The sequence below is a fragment of the Pholis gunnellus genome, assembly GCF_910591455.1.
Source record: "Pholis gunnellus genome assembly, chromosome: 23".
In the NCBI taxonomy this organism is placed as follows: domain Eukaryota; kingdom Metazoa; phylum Chordata; class Actinopteri; order Perciformes; family Pholidae; genus Pholis; species Pholis gunnellus.
Genome location: NC_136550.1, coordinates 4,794,003 through 4,807,089, shown reverse-complemented (window position 1 = coordinate 4,807,089; position 13,087 = coordinate 4,794,003). Strand labels below are relative to the sequence as shown.

Genomic DNA, 13,087 nt, shown 5'->3' with positions numbered 1-13,087 from the left:
TGTTTTGTTGATTTTAACTTAGAGGAATAAAAAGTACCTTTCTGCTTAATTATTCTCCTCTCTTAATGCTTTGTGTGGTTTTTATTGACTGTCTTTCCTCTCTCCCTACAGGTGGGTGCTGTATGTAAATGGTAAGGAGCGGATCACTGACTGTCCTGCAGTGAACACGGGTCAATGGTACCACATTGGGGTGTCCTGGAGGAGCTGGGATGGTGACTGGAGAATCTACATCAATGGGAAGCCCTCAGACGGAGGCAAAGGCCTGTCGGTCGGCACCACTATCCCAGGTGTAGTGCTATCCTCGACCTGTTTACGTGTCTCTTGTTTCTGAACAAATCTACAGTTGATGCTCGTATTCTTTTATATATGAACACCGTAACCAAGTGGAATGAGGAGAATCCTTTCTCAGTGAGTTGTGGTTAACCTCTGACCTTTAACCTGTGTCCTGTAGGTGGTGGGGCGCTGGTGTTGGGTCAGGACCAGGATCAGAGGGGCGAGGGCTTCAACCCTGTGGAATCCTTTGTCGGCTCCGTCAGCCAACTCAACATCTGGGATCGCGTCCTCACACCGCAACAGGTAATTGGTGTTCCAATTAAAACAGTCTTCGTCAAATTTGAACCCATGTATATTATATTTAACGTAACAGAGTCATGAAACTGGAATGTTGTGTGACTGTAGGTGAAGGTCCTGGCCAGCAGCTGTCCATCGTCCCATGTGACCCACAGAGGGAACGTCCTCGCCTGGCCAGACTTCCTCAGCGGAGTGGTGGGCCGAGTCAAAGTAAACCTCAGCAGCGTTTTCTGTGCAGGTAAGCGAGACTTCTGCAAAAACCATGAATTACCTTGATTTTTCAGTTAGTATACCTCACAGTAAAAAACATTCCTGGTCCCTCCAGATTGCCCCAAGCTGGAGAACGCCGTGTCCCACCTGCACGTCTCCACTGTGGAGGTGAGCCCCGGGGCCCAGGTCCAGCTGTCCTGTGATCCCGGCTTCTACCTGCTGGGGGAGCCGGTGCTACAGTGCCAAAATAAAGGAGAGTGGAGCCATCCTCTGCCCAGCTGCGAACGTAAGGCAGAGACACAAACTGCTCTCTCATTAGAATTGTTAATGAGTCATATTCTACCCTGTGTGTTTCTTCACCTGATTGGATGTGTTTGTCAGTCTGTTGTGATTTAATATCCTCAGCATGTAAATCTCTGAAGAATAATTAAAACATTTGACTGGTTTCCTTTTGCAGGAGACGGATGTACGGTACAACCGTACTGTACATTGACACACTAAAAAGATAATACAGCCTGTAGGAGTGAGATGATATTATATATAATGATATATGTGTTGCAGGAGTATCCTGTGGGCCTCCTCGTCCTCTGGAGAACGGCTTGTTTCAGGGGACGGACTTCCACGCCAGCAGCTCCGTGGTCTATCAGTGTAACGCCGGCTTTTACCTGCTGGGAGACACCAAGGTGCACTGCACCAACAGTGGCAAGTGGGGAGGAAGTCCACCAGCCTGTCTCGGTACTTCATTAAATAACTTTGTTTTTGTTTTTTTAAAACTGGTGATATTTGAGAAACAAAAAATCCTGTTTTGACAAGGAAGAAAATATCTTTATCTGTACATTCTCCTGTGTGTGTGTGTGTGTTAAGATGTGGATGAGTGTGCTCTGGGATCTGACTGTGATGAACACGCAAATTGTCAGAACACTGACGGCTCGTACACCTGCACCTGTACCCACCCGTACAGTGGAGACGGCAAAAACTGCACAGGTAACAAGACACAGGTCCACAAGCATTCGTGTCGGAGAAGGCGCCATTAAAGACACTTTGTGAACCAATTCACCTCTCCATATATAACCTCATTTGTAACGTGTGCGCGTTTGTCTTCCCCCCAGCGCCAGTGAAGTGTGAGAACCCCGGGTCTCCAGAATTCGGTCACAGACAGGGCAGCAACTTTCTGATGGGCGGCGAGGTCGTTTTTGCCTGCGAGAACGGATATGAGCTGATCGGCTCGGCTCGCCTCCACTGCCTGGAGACAGGAAGCTGGGACGAGCCGAGCCCATACTGCAGAGGTGAGGGGTTGAGTGGTCATGTCATGCCAACACTGTACAGCCGCTGTAGTAGCAAGTAGCAGGTCTCATGGTGGCCGATGTAAATACACCCGCATACATTTCTAATTTTAATAAAGTTTTGCATTCGCAGCACTCCCAAATGTCACAGGTTGATGTAAGGCTTACATGAAACATTGATATACTCGTATGCATAAGACATAGATGTACGATCACATTTTGAGCAGCTCAATGGAAAGGGATTCATTACACGATAAAGGTGTTTCCTATTCAAAGCATCCAGCTGTTAGAGCCAATAGGATCAAATAATACTACACAGATGTAATCAGTCTTTCATTACTATGCAGATAGCAGAAGTACTGATACACTTCAGCAAACACACAAAAGCACACATATATATTGTATATTTATTTTTTATTTTGCATATCACACACAAAAGCAAATAGTACAAACATTTGCAGGCACTAATACACACGCATGTACATCACATTATGCAATGGGCTGATTATGTATGCAGCAGTCTTTTTGTCCTCCGCTGTGCAGCGGGCTGAAAGGCCCGACCGCCGCAGCACCTCCATGTTGGCTCTCAGCCACTTTCTTCCTCATAGAGGAAGAGGAACTGACTCGCTCTGCGCCTGCAGATTTCCCAATCTGTTACGTTCAACCCGTATTAGCTGTGTGACTGTGAAGTAAAACTCAGTTTGTCATCTGAAATATATAAAGACAACTGCGTGATCCCATCTGCACAAAATCAAAACAATAGAACTGTTTCCCTGTGTGTTACAGACGGCAATAACGGAAGTTGAATAATTGATGTTGCATTAGACTCGATGACACATTAACGGTTCAACATGTGGCTTCAGCTTTTTAGCAGGTTTTCGCAAATATCCATCTTCCATTGTTATTGAAGAGTGCAAGTGCTGCAGTGTCATCTGAGTATTGAAAGTATGAGGTGGTGGGCGTGTGACTGGTAGAGTCCCTGGCGTCACTTATCTCTAACTGGTTCTGTTGCTTTTAATTTTGTCCTTACTTTTTGTACATCTTTCAACTTTATGGAAGTGCAATATTTAATTCCTGAAGTGCCCCTTTAATAAGTTCTCCCCTTCATTCACTAATGCCTCTCAGTCAGGCCTGTTTGGCTTCTATCCATGTATACACTTTCCTGTGTGCTCTTTTATCCTATTAGTGTAAAATGTAATCTGGCATTAACCCTAGAAGAAGAATTAACACTGAGAGGCGTCTGTAATTTTGTCTCTCCTCTTGCATTTAGTCTTTTCATGTGTTCTGGTGGAACATCAGACACTAATCATCCCTGTGTTGTTGCACTTCAGCCCTCTCCTGCCCGACGCCGTCTGTCCCGGAGAACTCCGTCATGAAGGGAAACAACTTCACCTCTGGAAGCAAGGTGACTTTCAGGTATCATTTGCATCCCCTACGACACCCATGTTGTAATGATGACAGGAGGAAATATTACAAAAGGTGTTTCAGACGCGTCAAGGAAAACGCTACAAAAGTTGAGTGGAGTTTGTGCCTCACTCTGTTCTCCTGCTCCTCCTCCTCAGCTGTATGCAGGGCTTCCTGCCTCAGATCCCTTATGAGTTCCAGTGTCTCACTAGTCTGAGGTGGAGCGGCACGCCACCTGTCTGTCACCCAGTGACCTGCGGGGGCCCTCCCACTGTCGGGAACGCCAACTACAATCTCAACACGGATACTTACCAGTCCACTGTCACGTATACCTGCTTTGAGGGATACAGGTGAATGAATGTCATCTGCACTGTTTAATTTGTTACATGTTACATGTACAGACTGTTAACTCTGATTCAGTTATGTCTGCACAATGCAGTTGCGATGTCCAGTGACTGTATAAATGTATATTTTTTTACACTGTGTAAGTTTGTAACATGTGTGTAAACTAAGTGTGGTGTTGCTGCGCAGGCCACAGGGCTCCATGGAGGTGGTTTGTGAAGCGACGGGGGAGTGGAGCAGGCCTTTGCCCCGCTGTGTGAACGTCCTGTGCAGCGAGCCGCCGGCCCTGAGAGACGCCGTGACCGTAGGAGAGAACTTTGAACTGGGAAACAAGGTGCACTATGTCTGCAAAGAAGGGTAAATGTGGTTCTACTTGATTTAATGCTGATGTTCAAACTACAACTGACATGTTAACGTTCTGCTATCACGTTATACTGAGCTGTGACTTCTTTTGCTCTCTTTCACAGCTACACTCTGATTGGCCCAGAGACCAGAGAATGTCTGCCAAGTGGCCAATGGAGTGACAGCTCTGCCCAGTGCGTCCCCCGCTCCTGTGGCCCCCCGCCCGCCATCGACCACGCCGAACCCTACGAGAGCCACCAGCTGTTTGGAGACACCGCGAACTACTACTGCACCGACGGATACACTGCTGGCAACAACTCCAAGATGGTGTGTAACGCTCAGGGTGTATGGACGCCGCCTGACGGCACGGAGGCCCCTCGCTGCATCGCCAACTTCTGCCTACGTCCACCTGAACTGCCCCATGCCATTTTAGATTCAGTCAACAAACCCAAATATGCCAGCAACACTGAAGTGAGCTATAAATGTGAGGAGGGCTTCATGCTCAACACCACAGCCACACTGAGATGCCTGATGGGAGGAGAGTGGGAGCCTTCGCCGTATGACATCGGCTGCGTGCCGGTGAGGTGCTCCAAGCCTGAGAGCATCGACCGGGGATATGTGAGCGGGACAAACTATAGCTTTGGAGCTGTGGTGGCGTACAGCTGCGATAAAGGCTTCCTGATCCGAGGGGAGAAGAGGAGGACCTGCAAGGCCAATGGAGAGTGGGGAGGAGCTTTGCCTACCTGTGTACCTGTTTCCTGCTCTCCACCTCCTTCTCTCAGGAACGGATACATCCAGGTTAGCCACGTACTGCTTTTAAAATTACGACCAAATTACATCTTTATTTCCAGGAACCTTTCTAGAAATATAGTGTTCATCCAGTAAGAAACACACCTTTTCCTTATGAGTGACTGTAAGTATGTTTAATGATATATCCCTTTTAATTTCCCTACAGGGCCGAGGTCGATTCACCTTCAACAGTAAGATGACATACGCCTGTAACGCAGGATACAGACTGATTGGTCATCCAGATCGAGTTTGCCAAGCCAACCGCCTGTGGTCCAACAACGACCCACCTGCCTGTGTCCTTCTGACCTGTGAGCCTCCTCCCAACATCGTCCACGGGCACTACAGGGGGTCTGATTTCCAGGTGGGCCGAAAGGTGCTGTACGTCTGCGATGAGGGCTACGAGCTGGCCGGGGATGCCACCTGGACCTGTCTGAAGTACGGAAGGTGGGATAAGTCGAGGCGTCCTCGCTGCTCACCGGTGCAGTGTCCGGAGCCGCCGCTGGAGGAGAACCACCTGGTGCTGAAGGGCCTGGACTCCGATTCCGGTACGGTGGAATTATCCTGCGAGGACGGCTACGTCCTGGAGGGGGCCCGGATCCTCCGCTGCACCCCGTCCCAGGAGTGGAACGACACCTTTCCAGTGTGCAAGCAGGTGTTTTGCGGCCCGCTGCCTGAAGTGTCGTTTGGTGGGCCTTCCTCGTCCTCGTCTCCGTTCTCTTTCAGCTCCGTGGTGAGCTACACATGCATGGATGGCTTTACTATAAGAAAAGAAGGCGCTGTCTCATGTCTGGCTAGCGGGCAGTGGAGCAGTCCTTACCCAGAGTGTATCCCCGTTGAATGCCCTCAGCCTGTGGAGATTTCTAACGGTATCGTTGATGTCCAGGGTCTGATGTACCTCAGCAAAGCACTGTACGGCTGTAAGACTGGATATAATTTAGTGGGCAACTCCACCGTCCTCTGTGGGGAGACGGGACTCTGGATTGGAGGGGTGCCTTCCTGCCGCCCAATTGAATGCTCAATCCCTAAACAAACAGCCAATGGAAAAGTAACATATACAAAACTCCAGTTCGGTCACAGTGCCACCTACTCCTGCCGTCGTGGTTATCGTCTTCAAGGCCCAGAGACTCTGAAGTGCCTGGCCAGTGGGGAGTGGGACATTAACCCACCTGCTTGCGTGCAGATTTCCTGCACCCCACCGCAACCCATCGAAAGCGGATTCGTCGAGGGCCAGGATCACAGTTTCGGTGTCACCATTTTCTACAGCTGCTTTCCTGGCTTCCAGCTAGTAGGCCTGGACCATTTGACCTGTGAGGAGTTCGGCTGGTCTAGCTCTGTTCCCGTCTGCGTGCCCTCGGACTGCGGCTTGCCTCCTCACATTGACTTTGGGGAATATGTTCGGGCGCCGCAGCTGGCGGGAAGCTACGACGCTGCTTCTAAAGACACTGGAACATTAGCCTCACCCATGGACTTGAGCTTCCTTCACGGGACGTTTATTGAGTACCGGTGCCACAAAGGCTACGACATCACAAGCCCCACCAGGTTAGTGTGTCAGGAGGACGGAGGCTGGAACGGGACGGCCCCGTCCTGCGTCCTCGCAGAGTGTGAAACGCCACCCGGTCCAGAGCACGGCTGGGTGAATGTGACCGACACCTCCTTCGGCAGTACGGTCACGTACACTTGCGAGGACGGATACGAGCTGGAGGGGGAGCCTGTGAGGCAGTGCGTATCAGGACGACTGTGGACGAATGACGCCCCAGTTTGTCGGCCCGTCTCCTGTGGCGACCCAGGCGCTGTCGCTAACGGCACAGCTCGCGGCGGTGCTTTTGTGTATCCTGAGGTCTTGCACTATGAGTGTAGTCCTGGATTTGTCCTAAAGGGCAGTGACACTATCGCCTGCCGGGCAGACGGGAAGTGGAATGGACAGAAGCCTTGGTGTGAGCCAGTATCTTGTGGTCCCCCTAAAGTCACCATTGATATCACTGTTAAAGGAGAGAAATACAGCTATAACGATGAGATAGAACTGAGCTGTCAGCCCGGTTTCCTGTTACGAGGGAAATCTATCAGTGTTTGTCAGGCTGATAGCACCTGGAGCCACGGCTCTCCCACCTGTGTCCCTGCCCACTGTGGCAAACCCTCACCAATACCCAACGGCCGTGTTTTGGGGTCAGAGTTCGGCGTCAACAGCAAGGTGAGCTATGAATGTGACGAGGGATACGCACTCAACGGAGATCCAACGCACATATGTCAGTCAGATGGACTTTGGGACAAACCTGCCCCTCGCTGTGACATCATAAGCTGCGATCCACCCGAGGACATCAGTCACGGCTTCCTGAACGGCTCCAGCTTCAACTACGATGACGTGGTGGAGTACGTCTGCTTCGACGGCTACGAGGTCGTCGGGGATCCCATCCTGCGGTGCTCCGCTCGAGGCTTCTGGGTGGGCGCGGTGCCTCAGTGTCGGCCATGCGTCTGTGCGCCCCCGGTGGTGAAATTCGGCCTGGTTGTCGGTCGCGACCGCGCCTGCGGCGACCGAGTTCACTTCCAGTGCGACGCCGGCCACAAGCTGCTGGGTCCCTCTCAGGCGGTGTGCGAGAAAGGAGGGGTGTGGAGCCCCGGGGTGCCGGTGTGTAGCCGGGGGAGGTGCAGTGTCGCCCCGCCTGCAGTCCTGAATGCTGTCCTGCAGGGCGGCAGTGCCACCTTCACAGACACAGTTATATACAGGTGTCGGCCCGGCTACCAGCCAAGGGGGTATCCAAACCTCTCCTGTGGAAGAGACGGCAGGTGGGGGGAACCCAGAATCAGCTGTGAGCCTATGAACTGTGGGAAACCTCCAACTGTGGCCCACGCTCAGGTGATAGGAAACACCTTCACCTTCCCAAACCAGATCAAATACAGGTAAACACTGCAATTCTTACTGTCATTTGTGTTAAAAACCTTATTTTTCTGCTGTTTCTGATTGGCAGTAGCCACCACAGTGCCTGTGCAAACAGAAGTCCAGTAGTACCAGTTCCAATCCCATGTTTGCCCCACTCTTCTCACGTTCTCTCTCGCTCTCCAGGTGTGAGGATGGGTATAATTTAGCAACGCAGACGGGCTCTCTTTCCTGCCAGAGTGACGGCACCTGGTCCAGACACAGCGTTCGGTGCAGCCCGACCCCCTGCCTGCTCCCCACCAACTTCTCCATCCCCAATCTGGTAATCACCGGCAAGGAGCTCACCCCTGTCAAGGGTACCGTCACCCTCTCCTGCCCTCCTGGTCTTCACCTGCAGGGGTCAGCACTAGCCGAGTGTCAGGTAGGTCAATTATTAGTCCAGGTTTCTTCAATTCTTCATGTTGTGTGTGACGTCCTGGTTGAGTAATGGTTAACAAGATGTTCTTGGCTACTTTATGTGCATGCAAACAAATAGTTGTGACCTGCAGAAATGTTTCAGTCAGTTTGCTGTAATAGACTGTGTGCACCGTCACTGTGATCAAAAGCAGTAGCCATTATAGGTCTGCACGTCTCATCTCTTTTCCGCTAAATGTGTCAATTAGAAACCATAAATAATGTAGTGCTTTCCTGTCCTGTCTGTTGTGTTGTGCGGTCAGCTGGGTGGAGGCTGGGCTCCAAGCGTCTCCTCCGTTTCCTGCAAGGTGGTGGTTTGTGAGAGGCCCCCTCCTCTTCTTCACGGTGTCGCCGAGGTGGACAACTATAACTATGGAGACTTTGTCATGTACTCGTGCCTGCCAGGCTTTGACATGAAGGTAATGCTCATCAGGCCAAGTTTTCCTGTTGTAGAGTTTTAGTAGTTCAGCAGCTGAGATTAGAAAACATTTAAGAGTTAGTGAGTGTAAAACCGAGGGCTTCCTCTCCTTTCCTGCACTGTGCTTTTAAACAACAGGCTGAGCTAATGGCTGACCATCAGATTACAGAAAGTCACGTGACTTCTTCCTCAGAAATCAATAGCAGTGTACGGTAACAGAGCGAACAGAAGGAGCTGAGTCACTCCCGATCCACTGATATGCTCGCCTCTGCAATTTGAATATTCGCCACAATGAGCTCCTTTTATTGCACCGGTGACACACACAAAGAGGACAAACTGCTGACTTTCATAGCAGCTAGACTTATGGATGTTATATCATGTTTGCTGTTATTTCTACACTTTGCTGCGTTTTAGGATGACTACTTTTCTTGTATCTTTACACGTTGTTCTTCTTGTCACAGGGAGACTCTATCCAGACCTGCCAGGGAGACAGAACATGGAGCGGCACCCAGCCAGTGTGTGTCGGTAGGTTTGTTTACACAGACTGTCAAATATTTAATCCAACAGATTTAATCCAACAGATCCCTTTCACAGCAGCCATTTTTGACATGTGACAGCAGGATAAACACAAGTGTAATTGATCAAATGACTCATGGTTCCATTGTTCTGGGTGTGTCACAGCCATTCCAGTGAACCAACCTAAATACAACAGGGCCATAAATAGTTATCTATTACCCTGGTTTACCCTGCAATAACATGTCCAAATGGCTGCGTTTCAAAAGGGATATTGTTGTAATGTCTCATCAGTAAAGCTGGAACACACACACACACACATCAAGAGTATTAAAAACTACAATGCCCCATGTCGTGCATCCTGCTACATATTAATGTTGTGCAACCTGTACACACCCACACACACACGAATCAACCCCACCATACGTTCACGCTCGTCTATTGTCTCCTCAGCACAATCCTGTGGGCCTCCTCCCGCAGTACAACATGCACAGGTCCACACGACAGGAGAGACTTACCTAAACAATGCCAGCTATGCATGTATCACCGGCCTGCAGCTGGTCGGCCCAAAGACTCTCATCTGTCTAGCCAACGGCACGTGGAGCCTGCCGGCACCCGCGTGTGAAGGTATGGAAAATGCCCAGGAAGCAATGAAACACAAAGCTGATTTTGTTGACAGCTCTGCCTGCGTACTGTTTCATTCTGAATCAGGATTTTCTTTTTTTAACCTCCATCATTTCCTCTCATGTCAGCGGTCAAAGGCTGCGACAGCCCGAAACAGATGCAGTACGGTAAAGTGCAAGAGCACAACCTGAACACGGGGCGCGCTGTGCAGTTCCAGTGTGATAAAGGCTACAACCTGGTGGGAGACTCTCTGGTGGTGTGTATGGGGGGCAACACCTGGAGCTCCAGCTTCCCCACCTGCCAACGTGAGAAACACACACAGAAACACTGACGGGCAGTTTGTTAGACTTCCTGTTATGTTTTGTCTTCCTTCTTTACAGCTTGTCAACACATTCGCTGTTGTAATGATTGCGTTTTCAGAGACAAAGGGAATGTTTGCAACACCCACAGTTTCATGATCCGTGTTTGCAACATGTTCCTCCACATAGCTTATAATCAGTTTGAGTCAGAGCTATTCACTGGAATACTCCCATGTTTTAGTTCTTGTGTAAAAAGGAAACTTGCAATGTGAGAAACATTTACATGCTGCAACGAAGTTTGTTATAAAATAACTTAATACATAACTCATTAAAGTAGAAATAATGCTCGGGCACATACAATATGACAGCACAGAAATAGAAACTACGACGGCAAATAATGTCATTTTGAATACTCTCTTTGTGACTTTGCGGTGTATTGCAATGGTAAATGGATTATCTACCTCAATTTAGATAAACAGAGAAAAAGAATACCACCAAGTATAGCCGAAAACATAGCTTCATTTTTAGATGTTATTGGTATTAAAGAAATGTAAAATATTAAAAGTTTTGGTGTCCATACTTACTCTCTCTCCCCTAAACTTCCTTATACTGTCTCACATCCAAACCTCTGTTATAGTACCAGTACCCCGGCACGATCTCAGCCATATTAGCTATTAAATATTGTTGTTTTGCATTTGGGAAACAACTCTTTATTATTACTAACCGATACAGTGCGTCTGTATCTATTAAGCAATAATCCCACATCGTTGTTCCTTACAGCCAAGTCCTGCCCGGCTCCTCCAGGCTGGAGGGAGGTCAGCAGCAGATTTGGGTCCCAGCAGGAGTTTCCTGTCGGACAGTCGGTCCGTGTCACTTGTCCCAAAGGTCAGCAGATCAAAGGCAGCGGCACCGTCACCTGCAGGCCTGACCGGACCTGGAGCCCCATCAGCTCCGTGTGTGAAAGTAGGTGTTTTTAACTTTATTTTTTGGCCTTGATTTATTAAAATGTAAGTTTGTTTTTTATTTATGGTTATTTTTGATCATTTATAGTTATTAAGATTACTTGATTTTCAGTGAGGTTTACTGCTGAAAACTATCTTTGATAGTTAACTTTATTGTTCAACGGCAAATTATTATCTCCCACTACACATATTTGTTACAATACTTTAAGTCTCGACAGACAATTGCCAACAATGTTTGTCTATGGAAGTGTTAGTGTAAGAAAATCTCACTTTTTTTTTGTTTTTTCTTGCTCAGTTTGAGATCCAGGTCATAAGATTTAGTTCATGTTTGGTGAAATCAACCAAGTAAAGATGTGGATATGTACTCAAACTAGCAAATCATGTCCTAATCCAGGAGTTAATCACGTAGAAAGTGTGTATTTGATATGTCGCACCTCTGCATGCTCCCCTCGTCTTGTTTCAAACACTTCCCTACACTTGCATGGCTGTCGGCTCAAACCCACCTAATAGCTGAAGCGTCGTTTCTATTTGTCGTCGTCTGTCTCTCGCTGAGCTTTCATCAGAACAAACAGGGCTGCATCAAACACTGCGTCGGCGTCCTGTCTGCCTGGACTAATTAGGGGCACCTCTGCAGCTTCTATGGCAACCTTTGTCAGATAATCCTCTGATCTTTCTTGCGTGCAGTCGTCCTGAATATGCAACACATTTGTGCTCACGTTGCCATGGCTCATTGTTTGTATTTGCATGGTGTTTATTCTCTTATATGCATGTTCCCTCTAATCCCTTTAGTCCTTTTTTTGTGTTTTTTTTAAGAGGTAGTCCACCGACTGTCAAGCCACACAACTGAAGTATCTGGCATATTTGGATATTTTGCATGAATGAGGGACACAGGGAACACAGCTTGATTTCATCCAATGGACACCGATTTCTTACTCTGCAGTGCACAATTTCATATCCAATATGTTTTGTCAACAGTCACTTCCTGAATGGCTGGTACATGAGTGTAAAATACGTTAAAATGCTGTAATGTGACAGGAGGAATAATCATGACAGCAGGAAAGAGAAACACTGGGAGGCCTCCATTTTTATAAACACCTGACAGTCTCAAGATAGGATGAGCATAAGAAGCTGCTACTGTTCTGTACTGTAAGGTGTTTCTTTTATTGTGTCCACTCCCTGTGGACAATCTTCCTCTCTGCTCAGACAGAATATTTTTGGGTCAAAAAAGTTCAGTAAAGTAGCGGCATGTTGAGGCAGACGGAAAACGTGTAGTGAGTAACCCGTGGGTCGTTCCATCCGGTACAGGGGTGTCCTGTGGCCCCCCCCTCCACGTGGCCAATGGGGTGGCACGGGGGGCGGTGTTCCAGTTTGGGGACGTGGCGGCGTACTCGTGTTTTGGCGGCTACGCCATGGAGGGCGTTGGAAGGAGCAGGTGTCTGGAGAACGGCACCTGGACGCCGCCTCCCACATGCAGAGGTAGAGAGAAAAGACTCTTCTGTGTTCCACAGAAGGGGACGCTCCCCTTTCTCAGGACACTTCCTGCTTCCTCTGACTGTGCCTTTTTGTTTGGCAGCATGACCTCATGCTGCTTATTCGCTTTTCAACTCCTCTCTGGACTGCTGCTCAACAGATAGTTTTTCTCTGGATGGTATTAACATCTCTGTGCCTGCTCTGTCTGTCCTCTAACGCCCACTCCTACTGGTTTTAGTCGCCAAGACATCTCGCCACGGGTTCTTTGTGCCGTGTCCTCATCATTGGGAAAGAAATATGTTTCAAAGGGTCGAACTAAAAAGGCAGCTTCACCACAGAGCCTCTTCCCTCTGGCTGTACCATGCCCGATGCCTCTTCCTGTGTCGTCATATATACGAGTACTTTACACAACCAGCCCCCATTCAAGGAAGAAAAAAAGCATCGACAATAGTCTGGTTGTAATTTTTCTCGGCTATAGAAAAGCCGGTTTATGGCCTTCAGGATCAAAGTGGCTTCGTTTGAGACTTTTTATATAT

General features: G+C 48.6%; 1 protein-coding gene across 1 annotated transcript in view; it reads left to right on the top strand.

The window, feature by feature from the left end:
* Positions 1–13,087, top strand: part of svep1 (sushi, von Willebrand factor type A, EGF and pentraxin domain containing 1) — a gene marked incomplete at its 5' end in the record, with an annotated part of 70,678 nt that overhangs the window by 53,910 nt on the left and 3,681 nt on the right. The window contains 19 exons of the mRNA XM_079185067.1: positions 112–287; positions 452–576; positions 679–808; positions 896–1,066; positions 1,342–1,515; positions 1,645–1,764; positions 1,890–2,066; positions 3,395–3,479; positions 3,626–3,817; positions 3,999–4,166; positions 4,277–4,949; positions 5,107–7,835; positions 7,999–8,233; positions 8,529–8,684; positions 9,145–9,208; positions 9,650–9,823; positions 9,949–10,125; positions 10,900–11,082; positions 12,387–12,557. Of these exons, the coding sequence (XP_079041193.1) occupies positions 112–287; positions 452–576; positions 679–808; positions 896–1,066; positions 1,342–1,515; positions 1,645–1,764; positions 1,890–2,066; positions 3,395–3,479; positions 3,626–3,817; positions 3,999–4,166; positions 4,277–4,949; positions 5,107–7,835; positions 7,999–8,233; positions 8,529–8,684; positions 9,145–9,208; positions 9,650–9,823; positions 9,949–10,125; positions 10,900–11,082; positions 12,387–12,557 (6,080 nt within the window). The remainder of the gene's footprint in view (positions 1–111; positions 288–451; positions 577–678; positions 809–895; positions 1,067–1,341; positions 1,516–1,644; positions 1,765–1,889; positions 2,067–3,394; positions 3,480–3,625; positions 3,818–3,998; positions 4,167–4,276; positions 4,950–5,106; positions 7,836–7,998; positions 8,234–8,528; positions 8,685–9,144; positions 9,209–9,649; positions 9,824–9,948; positions 10,126–10,899; positions 11,083–12,386; positions 12,558–13,087) is intronic.